General features: G+C 49.5%; 1 protein-coding gene across 1 annotated transcript in view; it reads left to right on the forward strand.

The window, feature by feature from the left end:
• The first annotated feature begins 315 nt into the window (after positions 1–315).
• Positions 316–20,837, forward strand: part of LIMD1 (LIM domain containing 1) — a 35,691-nt gene continuing 15,169 nt past the window's right edge. The window contains exons 1-2 of the mRNA XM_027793596.2: positions 316–1,705; positions 12,149–12,250. Coding sequence (XP_027649397.2) covers positions 550–1,705; positions 12,149–12,250 — 1,258 coding nt within the window. The 5' untranslated portion in view covers positions 316–549. The remainder of the gene's footprint in view (positions 1,706–12,148; positions 12,251–20,837) is intronic.

Consider the following 20,837-nt stretch of genomic DNA (forward strand, 5'->3'; position numbering starts at 1 on the left):
TATGATGAAGATTAATTGGCGCAACAGTTACAGAATTAGTTTTCCCAACAGGTTGTTGTTTTGTGGGGGTGGGTATTTTTGGGGGGGAGGGGGCTGTTTTTTCACCACGAGTGGGTGCGAGCTTTCGCAAGGGTTTTGCCCCGGGGTTTCAGGCCGCTGTGGCGGTTCCTCAACGGCCCGTAGCGGGCGAGCGACGTGGGGAATAACACCCCTCCCCCACCCGGCCCGCCCGCCCCGCGCGCTCCTTGCGCGCCTTACGTCTTCGCCCCCACACGTGACCTCATCCCATCGCCCGCAGACGCCATCGCGTCGGACCGGTGACGGGCGGCCGCCACGCGCGGCGCGGCGGCGGGGGCGGGGCCGTGCCCCATCCCCGCCTCCTGGCCCCGCCCCCTCCCCCTGTCCCGCCCCCGTCGGGGACGGGCGCGGCGGGAGCGCGGCGGCGCGGCGGGACGGAGCGGCCGGCGGTGCCGGCAGTGGCCCGAGCCCGGCGGGGAGCGGCAGCGGCAGGAGCGGGACGGCGGGGGCCAGCCCGCCAAGCCGGGCGGGATGGATAAGTACGACGATCTGGGTCTGGAAGCCAGCAAGTTCATTGAAGACCTCAACATGTACGAGGCCTCCAAGGACGGTCTCTTTCGGGTGGACAAAGCTGCCGGCAACAACCCCGAGTTTGAGGAGACCAGGCGGGTCTTCGCCACCAAAATGGCCAAGATCCACCTTCAGCAGCAGCAGCAGCAGCAGCAGGAGGAGATGCTGATGGCCGCCCTGAACGGAGGGGCTGCCCTCGGCGCGCCCCGGCCCAGCCCGCCGGCGGCACGGGGAGCCAAGCCGCCCCCCGCCGCCGCCGAGGGGCCGCGCCTCAGGCCGTGCGACGGCGGGGAGCGCGCCGAGGCCCCGGGCGGCCAGGCTGGGCGCCGCGGCTGGGAAGCGGAGCCCGACAGGGCCCCCCGGGCGGGGGGCTCACGGCCCGGCGCCGGCCGCGGGGAGCAGCGGGCCGGCAGCCCCGGCGACCCCCGGGCCGGCCGCGGCGGGCAGGAGAACGGCGGCGAGGCCAGGCGGGGCGGCGGCGGCCGTGACCCGACGGCGGCCGGGCAGCGGTCCTCCTCCTTCTCGCACGCCCGGAGCCCCCCGGCGGGGCCGGAGGAGGGCGCCCCCGGCGCCCCGCCGCAGCACAGGTCCGCCTCCTTCTCGGCCCCCTCGGCGCAGCCCGCGCGCGGGTGTTCGGGCCCGGCCGAGCCCGGCGCCCCCGGGGCCGGCGGGGAGGGCAGCCAGCCCTGGTACCGGGGCGTCCCGCCGGCCTTCCCCCCGAGCTCCGCGCTCGCCACCCCCGGCGCGGACTGCCAGCACGCCGCCGCCTGCCCCGGCCCGGCCGGCCCCTTGGTGGCCCACGGTCACAACCACCGGCCCAACGGTGGCAGCGCGAGCCCCGAGCCGGGCTCCTCGCGCCTGGCCTCGCGCGGGCCGGCGGCTCCGGATGCGCCGCATGCCCCGCACGCTCCGCCGCCGCTCTTCCCGGAGGGTGCGAGCACCGTGCGGCCAGATGCTGGGCACCCGGAGGGCTCCGGCACGGCAAAGGTGAAGCTGCCCTGCCAGACCCTCCTCCCGCAGCCGGAGCAGGGGCCCTCGGTGGCCGAGCTGAAGCTGGAGGCGCTGACCCAGCGCCTGGAGCAGGAGATGGACGCTCGCCCAAAGGCCGATTACTTTGGTAAGGAGGCAGTCTGCCAGGCTGTGTGGAGAGGGTTCCTTGCGAAGGGTCGCTGCAGGGTTTGCACCTGCAGGGTTGTGTCCGCCCATACGCCCGCTTGGTTGTGCTTTTTCAGTTGCTGGCTGGCTTGTTATTTAACTTGCATTTATTGGGCGCGGGAGGTTCTTCTGCCTGCAATGCTTTTTTTCTTTAATCCTATGAAATTTTAAGGTGAAGGTAGTTTAACAGCTTTGTAGGGGGCAGCGCTGAGAAGAAGCTGGAGCAGTGTCTTTTGAAGTGCCCTTCGTTGCCTGCAGGGAGGCACCTAACTTTTCTTGACAGTACTTCTGGTTCTCTGTGTCTTAAAAGCACGCTGCCTGACCACGTGTGGGTAGGAAGGCAGCCGTCAGCGTGCAGAGGAGTCACGCCTGCGTACGCTGCGGGCGCAGAGAAGGGTACAGAGCTCAGGGGAGACTTGCTGGTACCCTCCATGGAGGTGGGCATGGCCGGGCATGCTTGTGGGGTCCCTCGAAGAGGAGTTGTTTGGGGATGAAAGGGGTGGTGGTTTCTCAGACTCTCCAGGATTTCCCTCCCCACCCCCAGGGGCAGGTCCTCATCAGCTGTGAGAGGATCGGTGTATCCTGAAGGCAGCATGGGAGGTGGAAGGCACATTCCTCCCTAAATCTGGGGTCTGCAAGTAGTCCAGACCCAGAGGTTATTGCTGGTGCTTGACAGTGAAAAAGGACCGCTTACATGTGAGGATCTCCCAATAAGAATATTAAGTGTCCTGCTGGATTAAACTGATTTACTACTCCAGGATGGCAGAAGGTCAGGGGCAAATCAAGTGTTACCTTTCCCTACTGTGCCACTTTGCAATTTAATAGCGGGTGAGAGAGTTCAGCTTGTGGGAGAAGGAAACTTGGAAGTTGCTGGGAAGGCTGAGAACTCCACAGTTAATTTAATGAATGACGGAGCAGGTCTAGCGTATGGCTTTTCCTCACGATTATAGACCCACTGTCACAGAAGTAGAAGTGGGGGCAGAATAAACTCCTCAGCCTGGTGCAGAGGAACAGTTTGCATCTGAGGCTGCGCAGGTGCCATTGCACAGGGTCCTGTCTGGTGAGGTTGGGTGGCTCGGCGGTGGTCTGTGCACACAGGAGCAGCCATGGCTTTCACACCAGTCTTTGGGGACGCAGCTGGAGGGACCACTGAGTGCTCAGTTGCAAATTGCGTAACAAAATGTGTTTCTTGGCATCAGGCAGTGGCACTTGCCTGCAGAGGGCTGTGCTGGGATGTTTACCTTAATATCTGAGGCTGGATTCAGCCTTGTGGCAGGGCAGATGTGTTTTTCTTCTGTCACAGAAAAGTGATGTGTTGAGTTGCTGTACTTGGAGCGTTTTGGCCTGGAAACATGTTTTGGTGCTTTCTGTCCCACGCGGGCAGCATGTGGTTTGAATGAGCTCAGGGAGCCTTGTCTCAGGGGTGAGGGGGGCTTTAGTGCCGTGACAAGGAGCACCATGGTAACAAAGATGGAGTTGGGACAACAGTCTCCTGGGAGGTGGTGCTCAAAAGTGGGAGTATTTTGCTGGAGGTGGCATTCAGCTCCACTGGAGACATGTTGGAGGTCTCTTCAACAGACCCCACTGCATGCGTCTTCTCCTCATGATGCAAGTAAATCAGCTGGATCATACCGTGTCCAAAATGCGCATGGGGATGGGATGAGAAAGCCGAAGGACCTAGTAGGTGGTCAGATTTTTGCAGTTTTGTCACAAAATGAGGGGTAGCGCCAGGGGGAAGCTTTCATCCTGTGAAAAATTGGTAGTGAAGCAGGAGTAATTCTGGCAGCACAGAGTCCTGCTGGTCAGGCGGCCGAGTTATTGGTGAGCCCCAGGGAGGGAGGAGGGATGGAGGCTGCCTGATCCCTGGTGTTGTTGTGGTCTTTTGACATCCTCCCGACAGGAGGTTTTACACCAGGATGTAGTGTCTTAGAAATTCGGGAAGGAGGAGAGGGAGAGGGAAAAATGAAATGATGTAGTACTCACGGCAGAGGAAGAAGGAAAGTTTTGTGGAGCCTGAACTCTGGGGGGGAAGGCTCAGCAGATCTGCCCTGTGGAGGAGCAGGACGGGGCAAGTACCAAGGGCAAGTACCAAGGTATTTTAATTCTGGGCCTCCTCCCCCTTGTTTTCTCACTTTTGTTTTCGTTTTTTCGCAATTACCTTACTTCCTTTGGAGGAACAAAAAACCTAGCAGATCATCTGATTCTATCTTTGCTATGCCCTACCCTCAAGCTAGCAAACTTTAGGATGGAAAACAAATTATTTTATGCAGTAGTGATAAAAATGATCAACAGTTTGTTTTGTTGCAGACTTTTCCCCAGCAAAGGGAAGTCTAATGCAGCAGCTTTACAGTACATCTGAGCCAGGAAACAAAACCAGGACTGAAGTGCAAATGACCAAATTGTTTTATCTAAAATACTTTCATCTCTCTTAATTTTGAGTGCTGCTTTTGTAACAGGGGGATTATTTTTTTTTAAGACAGGTCTGTCCATCTTGGTAACATACAGTCCTTCAGTCTGGACCAGATACCTATCATGAACTTTTAATTCTGATCACAGTAAAGGAGCTGCTTTTTACTTTGCTTTGTGACAATGAGTGTTTGTAAATGAAAGACCAGGAAAGGGTAAGCTTGGGGCTAGGTGCAAAATAGGTAGGCTGCTCTGCTGAGGAGTAACAGGCTGGTTCTCGTTATCTGTCAGCACTAGCTTGCTGTACAAAATACTTCTGTCTGCTCAGAGTATGTGTAAGTGAAAGGAAAGAAGCAAACAAAGCCAAGAATTATTATTTTTATTAATAGCGGCCTATGTGTGAGCAGCATGAGCCACACGTGTCTCTGGAAGAATTTGGGTTATCCAAGAGTGCTTTTGAAGCGCTGACTTGATTTATGTGGGCTGTCGAGGAGGAAGTAGGGAGTCTCAGGTATCACCCAGGTCTTAAGCTTGGGGAGGGAAATCCTGAAATTGCTCCTGGAGAGGCTGGTTCTCACGCAGCAGAGAAGGGGCCCCATGTCCCTGCGTGGTGTCGCTGAAAGCCAGCTTAGGTCGTATTCATGTTTTTGGTGTACTGTTTCCAGGGAACACCCAGGAGTGAGGTGCCTGAATCCCACTGATCTTCTGTGGTGTTCCTTTGGATGCACCAGCCTTCATTTCCACTTGGCAAACAGGAATTTTAACTAAACAGGAGGGAATGGGGGAGTTGCAACTGCTCCGCCAGCACCACCCAGTGCAAGGCAGGTGGGTTAGGTGAGGCACCACCATCCCAAGGACTGGTGCTGGGTGAGTTTTCAGGTGAGAGCCAGGCAGGTGCACAAGCAAAGCGAGCATCTGCCTGCACTGTCTGAAAGTGACTTGGTAGGGGAGAGGCCTGGCTGAGAGGTGCCAGGGTCTGCAGCGAGGTTTTACCGTTTGTTTTAGCAGTGCCTGTGGTACCACACCGTTCCTTGGTCTGCAAGCGCAGGTGGATGCTTTTAGAGGTGTAACATGTAGCATTGTGGTTTCACCAGGGCTTATTTCATATAGCTAGATGGAAATCTCTGTCTGATGAAGACCGTCTACACCCTTACCAAGATCTTTTTCTAAAACCATTTTTATAAATAGTTTTCTAGTTATAAGTATTTTTTAGGTGTTGCATTTTGGCTTCCTTATTATTTTAAGCAGAGCTGATAAGCTACAGGTATTTTAGGAGCGCGCCAGGTGTCTCGTTATGCAGCAAAATACTGGGATGCTTCCCAGCAGTCAGGCAGAGAAGATTTCACAGCGAAGTCTGCAGATTTCTTTTCCCCGTGGCAGAAACAGAGGAGTAACCAAATGGCTGAACCCTGTGAAGACCTGGAACCCCAGCGCCTCTGAATCGGTGTCACCAGCTTGGAGGCCAGCAGTGCTGTTCCAAAGTCTTGTGCCTAGTGAAAACACTAATGTTTTACCACTGCCAAAACCACAATTTGTTTAACTTCAAGCCTGTACACATGTGCAGACTTTACCAAACCTTGCTGGTGCACCAGGATGCTTTGGTGGCAACAAGGGTAATTCCAGGGCTGCCAAGTGGAGAATTTCTGGTTAAAATGAAAGTTTTTCTGAGGTTTGTTTTGTACGTGCTTGATGGTAATGGTGTGGTTTCCACTGGGAATGAGTGCAGGCATCCCCCACTGCCTGTCCCCGGGAGAACACCACAGCTGGAAGGAGATGCCAGCCTGTAGCAGAGAGGAGGGAGAGGTGGCAGGGCAAGGTGGGTCCTGGTGGAATGAGAAAAGCTGGAAAGATTGTGGCATGTGGACTAGTGGGTGTGTGCAGATTGCAAAGCTTATCTCACTGCAAGGAACGAAGCAAGTAAGTATGTGTCAGGGATATGGCTCTTCAAGATTACAGCAGTATGCACTTCTCCTCCCTTCCTCTTGGGAGCTCAGCTGGGTTTGCAAGCTAAGGACAAATCTACAAAAAGGAAAAAAAATGGAAGGAGTTGAGGCAAAGTAGCAATAGGCCTTTCAGCCAGGATACTGTGGCAGGGGAGACTGAAAGGAATAAGGAGCCTCATTCATGTGGCACTGGAGTTAACATAGTGTCTGACATTGCTATAGGGTACTTAAAATGTCACTGGTGTGAGTTTGATGGCATTTTTGTACGTTGCTGGCAGTGTGTACGTGACTGTCTACAGCAAAGTCAGAGGTCAAGAATGTGGCATGCAAAAACAGTACAGAAAAATTGCATTTACCTGCTTTGTGGTTCTTTGGGCAGGGAGTACCTGTACGTCTTTGCTGCCATTGAGTGATGACCCAGTTGCCCAGTGGTGAATGGGACCAAACTGCCAGGTTTTCCAAGCACTGGATCCCACATGGGCCTCCGTATCTCCTTGAAATCAGCTGTCTGGCAAGAGTGATTGCGCAGTATTGGATAACGGCACAGTGAGGCACACAATGTGTCTGATTTAGTTTGATGGAGAAGTGGCTTGGTTAAGGTGAGCCGCAGGGAGACGGCATCAGGTTCTGGAGGAGGTCTGAGGTAAAACGTGAAGAACTGAGCGTCTCATTAGGTATGACAGGATGAAATCTTTTCTCAGTGCTCAGTCTTTGAAAAATGTGTGTGCAGGTGGAGTGCTTGGTTCTCCTGCAATGAATAGGTGGGTTGGAAATGCCGAAGCTGTACCTTCACGAGGCATGTGCCAGCTTTCCCCTTACCTTGTTCCCCTTTCCTGCCCTGACGGGGAGGGCCCTCGTGAAGGTTCCACTTCTGCCAAGAGGCATCAGGGTCTGCTTCTGAATTAACCACCTGCGTGTCTGGGCAGATAGGAAAGATGATACCGGATTCTTTACACGCAAAGGCTCTGGGCGTTTATTCCAAATGCAGCTGGGGGTTCTTCAGCATAAATTCAGACTCCTGTAAGGAAAGGGCAAAAAAAAAGTTGTGTGTTGTAGAAGGGTCAAGCTGATTGTGGAAATGTGGCTTGCATGGGAGTAAGTGGAAGGGTGGGACAGACTTACTCTTCCAAGTGTTGTTTCTGGATTAGCTGTACATGCAGACCCGTGCCACATGCAGAATCATCCTGCTGCTGTACTCTTATCTGGGACCAGATTGGCATGGAAATCTCACCACTGAAGCAACACACCATCACATTTGGCTCCCCAAAATTAAGTGACAGGCATAGCAAACCCAACCATGAGCACGTGTAGGAAAGCTTGGCTGTCCTGGATGTTGAGAAGGGGGATGCTGCTGGAAAACCCACAACTTTGTAGATAGATGATGTCTGGCACGTGGAAATAAACCATACCGACCAGTCCCAGAAAATGCTGCTGTTTAGCATGGTTTGCCTTGAATTTTTAGCAAGTGGGATATAGCAAATAACGGAGCCTCCTTCTGGTGAGCGTGAAACAGCAACACTTAGAGGAAAAAATGTCTCTAAAGGCTTTGAGTCCAGCAGTGAATGGAAATAAACTTGTTGAACTTTAAGGGTGGGATTGGCATTTCAGACCGAGCACCGGGTTCGCTTTCATTTCTGACAGCCCATGAGGTCTGCATTGGACCTGTTTGATCTTGTGAGCTGAGGCTGTTCCCAGTGGCAGCCCACCTCCCGGTTTGCAGTGCCGAGATGGAGTACGGTGAGCGCCGGGAAGTGCCTTACAGGGCATGTTGTCCGTCCCAGCTCTGCCCCAAAGGTCCCTTTGTTCAGGCGCTCAGCTGCAGTGCAGGCGGTTGCTCGCCACATGATGCGAAAGGGAACAGAGATTTCTTTGTTGTCCGGAGCCCGGCTGCCCTGCCGGCAGAAATTGAGCCGAAATCAGCAATTTCCATCCCTTTCGCTTTCCAGATCTGGCTACCATTCTGCCGCTGCGCTTGAGCATGGATTTACCGGTGCTGTGCATGTGTGGTGCTTCAGGCTTGTCAGCCTTTTATTTCTCTTTAATAATGCCTTAATAACATTGTCTGAAGTTAAAAGCCATAATTTCAGGGGGGATGTCTGCTCCAGTCGGCGCTTGCATAAGCGCTTGTTACTTCCAGCAAAGTAACCTGAGTGCAGAAATTGGGCATCTTGCTGAGCCGTGGCTACTCGGCATCCCCCTGCTTCGAGCTGAGGACAGAAGTTTTTGCTAAAAGCAGCTCTATGCCAAGAAAATTACGCAGAACCGCTGACTAGTGTCAGCGGCATGTGGAGCTGGACTGATGCTGCTGACATTTTAACTCTGTGTCCTGGGTAGCGGAAAGCACGCTCAGCACTGTTTCGGGAAATAGTCGCTGGAGCTGGCATGGAGCACGGTGCAGAGTCTGGTTTGCAGCAGGATAGGGTTGGATGTGGCTCATGCTGTGCTGCCTTCCATCAGGCTGGCTTTGCACATGTGTTGCCTAGCTCAGTGACTGGCCACTCTCAGCAACAGGTACTGGTTTTTCCTTGCACAGTCTAAGCCGAAAGAACAGGATCATTGTGGCAGCAGGGAATGAAGGGGGAGGGGGGGGGGGGGAAGTAGAAAGGAAAAAGTCAATAAAACCCACCTTTTTTTCCCCTTTCAGGCCAGGTGTGTTGGGAGTCAGAGGTGAAGGCTCAAGTATGTTGCTTAAAATACTTCATCATACTATATTTGGAAGAAGCAAAGACTTATTTCTAGAATAATTCCAATTGCTACTGAGATTTAATTGGCTTTCCAGTAAGATTTAGCAGATACAAGTGAAAACGTAAACTATACATAGATTTGCTGTAGTGCCATTTTTCAGTTGTCAGCCTTGCCACAGCTATAAATATTTATAGCTTGACTGCTTATTACATAGTTGGGTAATTTAGCACATTATAGTTTTTGCAGACAACATTGTTGATTTATTTTAAAAGCCCTTTCATTCCGTGACTTAAGTTTTCATGTTTTGAGGGCCTAAATATTTAAAGAAGTGGATATAGAAGGGTTAATCACGATGAAATGGAGCACCTACTGAAAGCAAGGAGGAAGGATGATGGGGGTGGTCGAGGGGCAGGAGATGGAAGAAAATTTGGGTAAGGATGCAGGAGCCCAGGCAGCTCCTGCAGGACCTGGCTGGACTGTCACCTGTCCCGTTGGGGAAAACACAGGGGCAGTGCCTATGCTCCGGAGCCTAAATGGGATCGACTGGAGGCAGCAGAGGCAGTTTCTGCCCTCCGTGGGGTTTGCATTAGGGTATTTTATAGCAGCTTCGGGTTCCTGCCAGCATCTTTACCGTGCACTGTGTGTGCAGTCAGCTGCTGTGCCTTCTGCCTCCCGCTTCTTCTTGCTGCTCATCCATATTCAGTGTCACCTGGCTGCTTTCTGGAAAGGAGGAAATCAGAGCACGCTGGTGAATTTTTTCTGGAGCAGCCACTCATTGGCACGGGGAAGGGGAAAATGCAGCGCTTGCAGTGCAATAAATACCTTGGTTATCTGGAAAGCCTGGTGGATGTTGTGGAAAGGTTTCGACCAGCAAAATTGGCAGGTTTTGCGCTCTCAAAACTTTCTGCTTGGCACTGTTGTTCAAATTGGAATTTTGTGAGGTGGCTGTTAGCTCTTGTGTCAGATGATTGTGCAGCACCTCAGGCTGCCGCTGAATGTGCTCATTCCTGGGAGAACATATCTATTTGAAAAGCTGAATTTTCTTATCTTCGTCTTTTCTTTTTTGCTTTGTAACGCTTGCATGATTAATCTTTTGCTTTCTTAAATGTTTCTTTCAGTAAATGAGATAAATCTGCTTTGTTCAAAAAGAACCAGCAAGTTTTGCTAACTTGGTGCCAGTCTGCGTGCTGAAGTGGGCCCGTGGCCAAGCTAGCATTTCAGCTCGGGTCAAATTTGGACAAAGCAGAGTAACTAATTATTGTCTGCAGCCTTGTCTCCAGGTTTGTGTCAGTGTGAACTCCGGCTGTGAGTGCAGCGGGGCTTGGAGCAGTGCTAGGGCAGCTTTCAGTATGCTGGTTGAATGCACAGGGGCAGCTGCAGTACCGAGCGCCAGGTCTGCTCTGGGAAAATGGAAGTATCTGCTTTTCAGCAGCCGTGTGTGAGCTGCTGCGAAGGGGTCCTGAGCGTTTTTATCCCCGTAGTGTGAAAACTGGCAGCTGCAGCTATCAGCTGCAGGAGGGAGTTGTCAACCACCCTGGGAGTGCCAGTGTGGTGCTGCTGGAGTTGGGAGTTAGTTTTCAGCACTGTCGTAAGTGCATCATGTTTCTTCCCAACTTTCACCAGACCGTTCCAATTACTGTGGAGCTTGCGGTGTCCCAAAAGATGTGAAGTTTTGTTAACCGCAGCATGACTAAGGATCTCCAGCAGGATGATACTGTCCCTCTTCTTGGCCCAGTAGGAACGAGACGTGACTGACAGTCCCTGCCCCAGGGAGTTTAAGAACCAGTGTAAATGGGACTGAGCAGCAGTGGAAGGATAGACCTGGAGATGAAGTTACATCTGCAGGGTCCTATCAAACCAGAGGCAGAAGCACATCATCTGTTTGTCCTTCACACTGTCTGTCCTGGGTAGAACTGTGTTTATTTGCTTAAACAGGGCTTAAACTTGCTTGTTTCGAGGTAGTTGAAGGGTGATGCTGCTTTAAAACCAGTCTGTGGCAATCACAGTGTAATGCCTGAAGTAAGTGAACTGGTTTGATGTGTCATTTTCCTTGGACAAGGACTTTCTCTCCGCAGCCACTAATAGTGGCTTTGGGTGGCCTTGCTGCATTTCTCCCTGCAAGGTGGAGGGAGCAGGTCCTGCTAGCAGATGCTGACAAGGGTGTGAAACTCAGTAAAATAGTTTTAGATGAAAATGTGAGACTCGAGAGGCCCTAGGTCAACGCCCTTTGTGAACCTGCAGTGCTAAAATCTTCTCCCTGCACTTCTTCACCCGCACCACGGCGCATCTGCCCCATCGCCACGATTCCCATCCCCCATCAGGCAGGTCTCTTCCTGGAGGGTCCCAGAGCAGAGGCTTCCTTGTGAGGTGGAAGTCCTCACCCTTTGCTCTCTGTCTGGCTTGGGGTTTGGGCTGGAGCCCCACACTGGGGTGGGCGCTGGTGGAAATGAGCTTGGCTGTGCCAGCAAGAGAGTGAGCTGAAGAGCTAAATGTGATCATGTCCCTCCTCTGGAGCTGACCCTGCTGTTTAGGTGATGGTGCTGACGGAAAAGCCTGGCTGTGAGGAGCAGCTTGGACTTGCACTTGGGACAGCTTATAGCCAGAAGCTGGCTGTATGTGCTTTCCCTGGCTCTCCTTTGCCCCGAGGGCTGCCTGAGTATCAGCCCCCCTCGGCTGCTGCCACCAGTGGGTGTCCTCTCCTTAAAACTGACTTTTTTCTTGCCTTGTCCTGCAAGAGGCCAGAGGAACATCTGGGCGGGATATGTAGTCAGTACGTAGTGCCTACACTGGGTCTGTGTTCAGATGTGACTGACAGAGGGGAGGGAGGGAGGTGTCAGGTAGTCCAGCTCTGTTTTGGTGGGAAATCCTTAGGGCCTTCAGCAGATGCGACCAGGGTCTGAAATCAATACACTTAAAGGGGCTAAGTGAAGAGGTGTGTTTTCCTCACGCTGGTTGCAACCAACAAGCTTATTTTATGCAATACATAGCAGAAACTGTCAGTCTGTGAACAGCCCTGAGTATCACTTACTACCACCCCAGCTTTTGGGAGGGTCCTTAAAAGTGGTTTTAAATGTATATAAAGGTTTTGGGGAAGGATGGAGATGTCGCTGTAGCCAGACAGGGCTGTTCTTGTGCAGTTTACTTGTTTGCAAAAGGCTTTTGCTGTGGCGGTCTGATGACCATCCTGACTGCTCTTAATAGCATCTCTTAGGGTGGGTGACGCCGATGTTGTGTACATCTTATGGCTTTGGTGAACTGCTGGGTCCTAAGCTGCTGAGTAATGCTGAATTACAGGTGTGGTCACCTGGCCAGTGACCCCAGCTGCCTCACTGAGTCCCGCTTCTGACTTCTTGTCTCCCTCTCTCTTCCAGGCACCTGTGTGAAATGCAGCAAGGGGGTGTATGGAGCAAACCAGGCTTGTCAGGCCATGGGCAACCTCTACCACGACGGCTGCTTCACCTGCGGAGCCTGCAGTGAGTACCCCGGTGTGGGCCCCTGGGGCACTCTTTGGGCTCAACATTTTTCTGGTGTAAAGGGGAAAAGAAAGGAGGTGGTTATTGAATTATCTGCCGGCTGGAGTCTGCTGCAGCTGTATGTCTTGATGGTGGTGGTTTCTGTTTGTTTTTTAAAGGATTCTTGCAAGGCATGTAGAAAAGATATTTTGGATTGTGCTGGCCGTGGTAAGGGGGGTGGTTGTTTTCATTCCTCTGCCTCACAGTTACAGCCACATTTTCTTGCTTGTAAGAGTATTTTTTCAAAGTGGCAGTGAATATGCCTTAGTTAGCACGTGGATGTTTGTTGTTTGTCACGGCAAACTGTACAGCCATCCTGGTCTTTCAGTCTGCAGACCCCAGGGAGAGCTGCCGGGCCGGTGCCATGCCGTGAGTGCAGGCAGGGCGCAGGTGCCAGCAGTGGGCTCTGCGAGTGCCAGAGACACCTTTATAGGTGGAACTGCTGCGCAGTCGATCCAGTGATGGTGTTTTCTTCGTGTGCATTACTTTTACTCTAAAATCATTTTGCCTTTCTGAGGGACCTGCAGTCAAGGCGTCAAATGATGATGAGAACGACTCAGGTTACACATCTTGCTTGTTCTTTCTTCGGAGGAATGAAGCTGTGCCCAGAGACCGGGGGGCATGTCTCTGCCAGCTTGCTCGCTGGTTATTGCAGGGAGGGAGCTGGTTATTATGCCAGAGGTATCAGGCTGGGAGCAGTGATGATGAGCCTCTGTGGAATCTGCCTGAGAAGCAGGGTAAATAGTTCCAGCTGGCCCCACTGACTCTTTGCCACTTGTCAGACCGACATCTAAAGTTTGCTGGAGCGTACAGCACGCTGCAGTGTATGGATCCTCCTAAGCAGCTTTTCAAAGACGTCTGTGATGGAACTGGGGTGAGGAACAGCACGCTTGATTTCAAATCACAGCTGTGATTGTAAGACAGTGGTTTTCCTGGTTTGTTATGTTTAACTCTAGGGCTAATAGCATATTTTAAGAAACATAGCTGTATATGTGGTAGCAGAAAAAAAATATCCATCTGATGCTTTTGTATACATGAGTTTGGTTTTCCCAGATGAGTCTTAGGGGTTTTCTCCTGCATTGTATTTAGAGTTGTAAACTCATCAGGACTGCATGTGTTTTATTTGGAGCTGTAAAGTGGGAGTAAATATAGAAAGATGTGTATACTTTTTAATAATAGCTGAACCTTGAACTGTGCTCATTTCCCAGCTGTCCAACACCAGCTGCCTTGCCTCACCTATGTTTTCAGTAGAGCACTTCACTGGTGACTGACCAAAGGCGGGAAAACTGAAAAGAAAAAGTGGTGTTTGCACATAGTGGCAGCTCCCTAAAGGCTCAGAAGTCAACAACTTGCTCTTTTGTCCTCTCTTGTAAATTAACTTGAAATCTTCTGTAGAGTGGATTCGTGGCTGCAGCCAGGGCTTTGCTTCAGAGACCTCTCAACCTCTGTGGCCAGGCAGTCTCTGAGCTGCCCTTTCACACAAAGTTCCTGTTAAAAATAATCCAGCACTACGTTCGAGCTGTCTTGAATTTCTAAAATTACTACCATGCAACTGGTGCTTTAGAAAGAAACACTTTCAATCCTCCTTTTAGAACAGATTTTACCTTCTTTATTTGGAGACCAGCGCGAGAGGTACTTGCAGTTGCAGAGGTACCAGTGGTTACTTCCATTTATGTTTGTTTGTGTTTGTGTTTGGTTAAAAAATAGCTTAATCCCATTTCTAATGGGGTGGGTTTGTGAAGGCTCAACACTGTTCGCTATTTGCTGCTTATTCTAAAAGGAAGCCCTTTCCAAAGACTTCCAGTGCAAGACAAAAAGGTGTGGGTGTCAGGTGACTTAGATGGATGGAAAGAAGCTAACTTTAGCAAAGTGAAGTCAATTTTTGCTCTTACCCTGGCTGTAGCTGATAAATATGCTGAGGAGATGTGCTGGGGCAACGGGTTTCAAATAGGAAGTAAGGAAAAAAAAATCTAGGGAAAATGGTAGGGGAAAAAAAAACCCAAAAGGATGGGGAGCAATAATAATATTTTCCTGAGTAGAAAATACTGTATTTCCATACAAGATAAAAAAGGGGAATGCAAGTCATGGGAGCGTAATCAAAAGCCTAATTCTACAATTCTACTATCATGTATAAGGAATGTAATTCTACATTCATGTAAGGAATGCTCTGAGGGAATGTTGGAGTTAAGCTCAGGAAGCCAAGAACGTATTGTGGAAGAAAACAGGGTTCCATCCTTAAATCACAAGTATTTGGTAAAAGTCTGAAAAAGGCTGAGAATGGGAAATAGGAGAGTAGTGACTCATGAAGGCTCAAGTTGTTCCCGTTGGGGCAGCGGCCGCACTAAGGTGGAAGGTGGACGCAGCAGTGGGCAGCAGGGTGACGCGGATGGACGGAGAGGAGGGTGTGTGGTGGCATGGGATTCCCAGCACTGGGAGGAGGGTAGTGCTGGAGGGGGGCCTTTGCAGCAGCGGTGTTTCCCTCTTGTGCACGCAGCTCTATGAGTGGCAAGGCTCACAAGAAACCCTCCATTCCGAGGGGTGTTTCCTGCACGGACTGCCCCTGCAGTCTCTTGCTGCAGGGCTTTGCTGCCTGGCCTGTTGTGCTGTAAAGGGGAAGCTGGGCTGACTTTCTGATTCATCAAAGCCTCTTCGTGTTGCGGCTGTTTAACTGTGCTTGGGGTGGCACACAGCATCCTGCCCTGCACTCAGGGAGCAAGTGTACCCGAGGGGACTCCCTCTTTTCAAAGACCGAGGTGGTTTCCCAGTCCCCCAGCTGCTGCGGGGATGAAGGGCACACAGCCCTGTTGTTCACCCAGAGAGGGCTGCCGGCTTTCTGTCATCTGTGCCACTGCAGTAAATGTGAGGAGACCATTTTATCTGCTAGGAAACAAAATATTTGTCCGGATGGTGTTGTCTATCTAGCTGCAAAGCACATCTTGAGCAGCCTATATGGAAACTCTGGTTTCCAGCTGAAACACAGTGCTTTTGAGGTCAAGTGGAGTTCATCTTGGACACCATCCAGTGCAAATTTGTCTTTGAGAAGTCAAGGTTGCTCATGATTTCAATCCTAAAATTTCTGCTCTGGTGGAACACTGAATATCTCCAGTCCAATAAATAAAATACAGAAAATTACCTATTAAGGTAAAGCATATTGTGCTCCAGATATTTATATCTGCTGTCCTGCTGTTCTCCTTTTAGGGGGGATTTCTAATTTTGCTTATAGTTGAATTTGTGTCCAAATGTGCGTTGGCTCCCTGATACAGAAAACAGGGTCTGAGGAGGAGGGGTGTGTGATACCTCGTAGTGCCAAATTTCCTACACCCTTGTTTCCCAATACCACATATGTTCAGAGATAAATGATAAAGCAGTTTGTTGAGCAGAGCTACACATACATTACAGGGTTCAGTTGTCAGGAAAAAAAATGTACTGTTTTATCTGAGCCACTGGCATGTAATGCAGAAAATTTGGCTTAGAGGTCAAAACAGCAGATTTAGAATTATTACTTTGGCATAAATTTCTCATTTGTCTTCATGTTTGTTACAGGGCAGAGGCACAAACAAGACAGCTTTTTGCAGAGAGAGAGGAAAAAACTTCAGGCTCCTTCTGTAGGATTAGTAATAAATTATATTTGCTTTACAGGAGGGCCATGAAAGTAGGTTAAAAAAAAAAAAAAGTCATCCTCGAAACTCATACAGCTATTTCCTGCAAGCTGAAGGTGTCTGTTTCAGTCTTGTTTGTTTTTTTTTAAACTTTGTTGGACAAACAGTTATAATTATCAAATGGTTTGTTACATATTAACCATTTAAGTTAAATCACTAGTTTATGCCTCCTCAGAACACAAAAGATGCAGGTATTTCCAGATGTCAGTGTTTATTATTTGGGTAGTAAATGTGTATATATATATGCCCATATAAATACCTTATAAATGATATAAATTTAACTAGACAGTATTGCTCTAACCTATTGTGGTGTGTTAGTTTTTTCTTTAGGATTCAGCCAGGCGTATATCCAACTGCCACAGGTTGCCTGGAAAACTCTGCTAGAAGCGTAGTTTAGACCATAAGGGTCTTGTACTTGAGCTACTTGGTCCTCAGAGGAAATCTGAAAGCTAAAAAAGTGCAAGGGAAGTGTCAGTGATGACTGTGAAGGAAATCAGTAGGCAAGGAAGGAAGTCAGAAAGAAAGAACTGATTGCAAGGTAGTTTGAAGGAGGATTTGATGTTGAACTACGGAAGGGCCAAAACAAGGACCAGCTTTTGGCCCCTTATTGCAAAGAGGTGGAAACTTGGCATGTTTGCCAGATTACAGAATTCGACCTTTGACATGTCACATTACTGCATTACTTTTCTTTTTCTTTTTTTTTTTTTTTGTAAACTCAGATTAATGATGATGTCTGTGTAAGGGTAACAGGCTGCTGCTCCAGTGGCAGAGTTTGAAATCACACAAGCTGGTTGTCTCTTGCTACTCTCTGGGTATATGTATTTTTCATTTAATATTTCACAATGTAGTTGTGTTTAGAGGTATCAAGGGTCATTTACTAAACGCGGTAGCTAAGCTGTCAAAGCAGTTTTATTTGCGAGCGTAGCCCTCTGCTCGGGCTAATTAGTCTTGCTGCAGTGATTATAAAGCATGGCTACTTAGAGCAATGCAGCTCTTGGTGTCTTTGGGCTAATTACTTTGAATAAGCATGCCCTGTATTGGTATGTAACCCCTGGAACAACAAGGCTGTGTCTTTTTTTTTTATTGGCACCACTAAATAACTCTACAAGTAAAAAGTTGCCTTTTTCTGCAAGTGTGACTTAATCCCAGACAGCAGGACAGCCAGGCTTGCCAAGTGAATTTCCCCACGGTGAGTGTATGGTTATCTTCAGATGCAGAAACTGCCAGCTCTTCTGGTGGAGGCAGACTTTACCGCCTGTAGTTAGATATAAACCCACTACACTGGTTGACACATGTGAGAAATGTGCAGATCTTCAAAGCAGTGTGCAAAGTATTGCTGGTAATCCTTCCTCAGCGTCCCTTCAATAAAATTATCATGCCAGAGCCCACGTAGTAATTTATTTTTTTTTTAATTACCAAAAGTAGTGTCAGAAAAGATTCAGATATGCCTGGTTTTACAGTTTGGAAAATAGGGAAGGCATCAGTGTGTGTTTCTGCTCCAGTCTAAATTCCTGCTTTGTTCTTGCTGACTTCTTGTCTTCAGTCTCTCAGCTCACTGGTGAGAAATCGCCACTGTTTGGCACAAGAAGTGCTTGCTGTAGGTGAGAAATGCCAGGGCAGCCTTCACGGTAGGATGCAGTACTTGTTCCTCTCCTGGCCAAGGTTTCAGGGTGGTAGCGCTTTGGGGTCTGAGCTGAAGGGGCCTTGGCATGGTCCAGGTGTCCTCAGTAGATATCCCTGCTGGAAAGGTGCAAGCGTTCAGCTCACACAACAGGGGATGCGGTCAGGGCTTTATCAGTATGCTAGTAGTTTGAGTCAGCTGCATGTGTTTTAGTACTGGCTGAAATTCTGAAGGCGTTAGGACAATGTGAGAAAAAAGGTTGAAACCTTTAATGGAATACATTTCCAGTCTTTCTGGTCTTTTTATTTTATAATGTCATATTCAAAGTACTGTTTTTTATTAAGAATAGACATGGGGTTAATTGTGCTGTAAAGATTTTAGGGGGTTTCTTATGATGTTTTAGTGGTACCTGTGAGTAATCTTCTGAGTAGCAGCTCAGTAAGCACTAAGGCCTCTTCCATACCTAGAGGAATTTAAAAATTGCTCTCTTATAGTTTTGATGCAGAGTTGCATTCACTGAGGACACAGAGATTGCTTTCTCCTTCTTCCTCCTCTGAGCCTCCACACATTTCAGTGACAGTCGGTGGGTGATGGGGTGGGGAGCCAGCCTAGTTTGGGTGTGTTTTGGGGAACAGGGCAGTTATCCCGAGTGGTGCAGAGAGCATCTGGGCACTGGATTGAAAACTGGTACCTCAGCAGGGACTTGCCAGATAGTACTGCTTTGTCCCAGGGTGGCTTTATCTTACCTCTGAATTTTGAAGCTTCTAGAGGTTTTCCCTAAACAGAAAAACATTTGACTTCCTGCAATGGTTTGCCGTCAGCAAAGGAGAGATGTTGCTCAGTTGTGTGTGGCTTACTGTGGTTTAGCAGTGTTTCCCTCTGAGGAACCGTTTCTGACTTCACCTGTGGTTCTTTGCCGTTAGAGGCAGCTGACCTCCTCTTACGTGTGCCAGAACATGCTTTTGGCTTGCAGACATTAGATCTTTTTCTCAAAGTTGGTGGTTGGTTTTTTTTTTTTACTGCCTCAAGTGTGTGGTGAGAGCTCAGAAGGCATTTTTTGCAATTGTACAGTACAGCTGGTATAGATGAAAGACAGACTGAACATCTTACATGGTAATGGAGCTACTACTGTATCCTAGCACAGTTTCTTCTAACAGATACCCTACCCTCTTGCCTACAGTTTCACCAAAGCTTTGGTCTGACCTGGGATAACTGCTGGTTGATCACACTCTGAATTTACCTGATTTGGAGGATGTGCAGGCATCTTAAGTGACCGTTTCTTGCAACTCCAGTTTAAGAGCGGATTGGAAATAGTGACACTGCTACGTCAGTCTCAGTGCTGCATCCTGCTTTAATGGTGGCCAACAGAAATGGGACAGATGGCAGAAATTAAGTAAAGCTCTCTGATGCCTGACCTAGTCTGCTGCACGTGGTAAGACACCATACTGCCTGTCAGCAGATTATCCATGGAGGGCTCCGAAAATGCATGTGCTGGCTGGGGACTGGTGGGTCTCACGTAATGCTGAACTGTGGGCAGCAGGGACTTTTGAATGGAATGGGGGAGCCAAGGTCTCTGGGCTCTGCCTGCACCTGTTGTACTGCCTGCACAGTGTGCACGGACCAGCGTAGGTTCTTTGATCTGAACCTCCTTGCAGCTTTACATGGGAGAAATTAAAACTAGGGTAAGGACTGCAGATTGAGCCTGAGCCACCTGGAACTGAGGAGGAGCTTGTTTCAATCCTTAGAAGCTAGATGGATGTTTTTTCCAGCCTGCCGTCCCACTAATGTGTCAGGAGGTTACATTCAGTGATTTTAAAACCTGGAATCCTTTTGTATTTAACCTGCCATTAGTGATCACATGTCCAAATTTATCTTACAGCTGTGGTGCTGTTTAAGAAGGACTGATTTTTATAATGACAGAGGCCCAGGGCTGTCAGCATGGAAGGGACCAAGAAGCAGCTGCTGGTCTGCAGTGATTCTTACCAATCCGCTGTGCAGATACCGCAGGGAGCTCCACAGTGCTTAGATAAGTGATAAGTGAGGTCCACACTGCCTCCTCAGTAAGGCAGGGTCCTGGTTGTGCATCCCCATAGAGCCCTGGGATCCAGACGTGGCCCTGTACCATTATATGCATTGAAAGCGATCTCTTGTCTTTGAACATGGGTTTGTGACCTCATTGTCTTTTTAATAAATAATGGAAAAACAACTTCAAAAGAGAAAGTTGGGTCCAGGTCCCCAGCAAGCAAATGATGCATCTCCCAGCATTCTCCTATGGCCGTTGCAAGTCCCTGGCAAATCCCTCTCCCTATGAACTTCAAAAGGAGGGAGCTGTCATTTGAGAAAATGATAGGCAAAAGCACCAGCATCCTGGGAGTGGAGCCTGATGGTATGCCTATTATCACCTGCTAAGCAAAGTGTGTTTATTTTAGCACAGAGGCAGTAGTGACTAGGCTTGAAATATTCTGAAATTGGTGCTGGAATGACCTCGAGGTCATCCTGAAGGTCCCACAGCTAAACAGATCAGACAGATGTGTTAGGGATGAGCAGTACATAAAAGCTCAGGGCTCAAACTTCCTGTGAGGGAGAGGAACAAAAAGGTTTTAACAAGGAGTGAAGAGGGTAGGGTTGAAATGCTGAAGAATTTTAGTTGTCTGAATTTTTTGGGGTGAGAGATTAGCTAAGTTCAGGGTGAAGTGAAAGTGAAATATGGTCAGGAGCCAGCAGCTTAAGGCATGTAGCAGAGCAATTGATCCTGAAAGCAGCAAGCCATGCATTGATATTCATGGGTTTATCAAAGGATATGGTCTCTGTAGTCATCATGATGCATGTTTATAGCGATGTATGTTTGAACCAGGCAGTGACCAATGTGTGATTCCTTATATGCCATTTATGTTCTCAGTCCTTCCTTTCGGTGAACAGCATCCCTGTGCTCAAGTGAAACCTATGCCAGCCTCTGCAGGCACACAGCCAGAAGTATCACTTTTGAGAGGGACTTGTTTAATTTAAGGCACTGTCCATGGCAGGGAGCTCAGCGCAGGGACAGAAGCCACTGCCACGCTGTTCTGTGCTGTGGGGCAGTCCCAGTGCTGTTTGTTTTACTGGTGTGGCCGCAGCCTGGGGAAGTGAGTTTTTCCTGCATCTTGCTTTCCCATATGTATGATGAGGAGATGCTTCCTTACCTCCAAGGAACATTGGGAGAAGTCCATTCTGATGTGGGCAGGGAGAGGCTGAGAGAAAGAAGTTGGCCCTGTTTGCATGCACCACTCCT

The sequence above is a fragment of the Falco peregrinus genome, chromosome 5, assembly GCF_023634155.1.
Source record: "Falco peregrinus isolate bFalPer1 chromosome 5, bFalPer1.pri, whole genome shotgun sequence".
NCBI classification, from domain to species: Eukaryota; Metazoa; Chordata; class Aves; order Falconiformes; family Falconidae; genus Falco; species Falco peregrinus.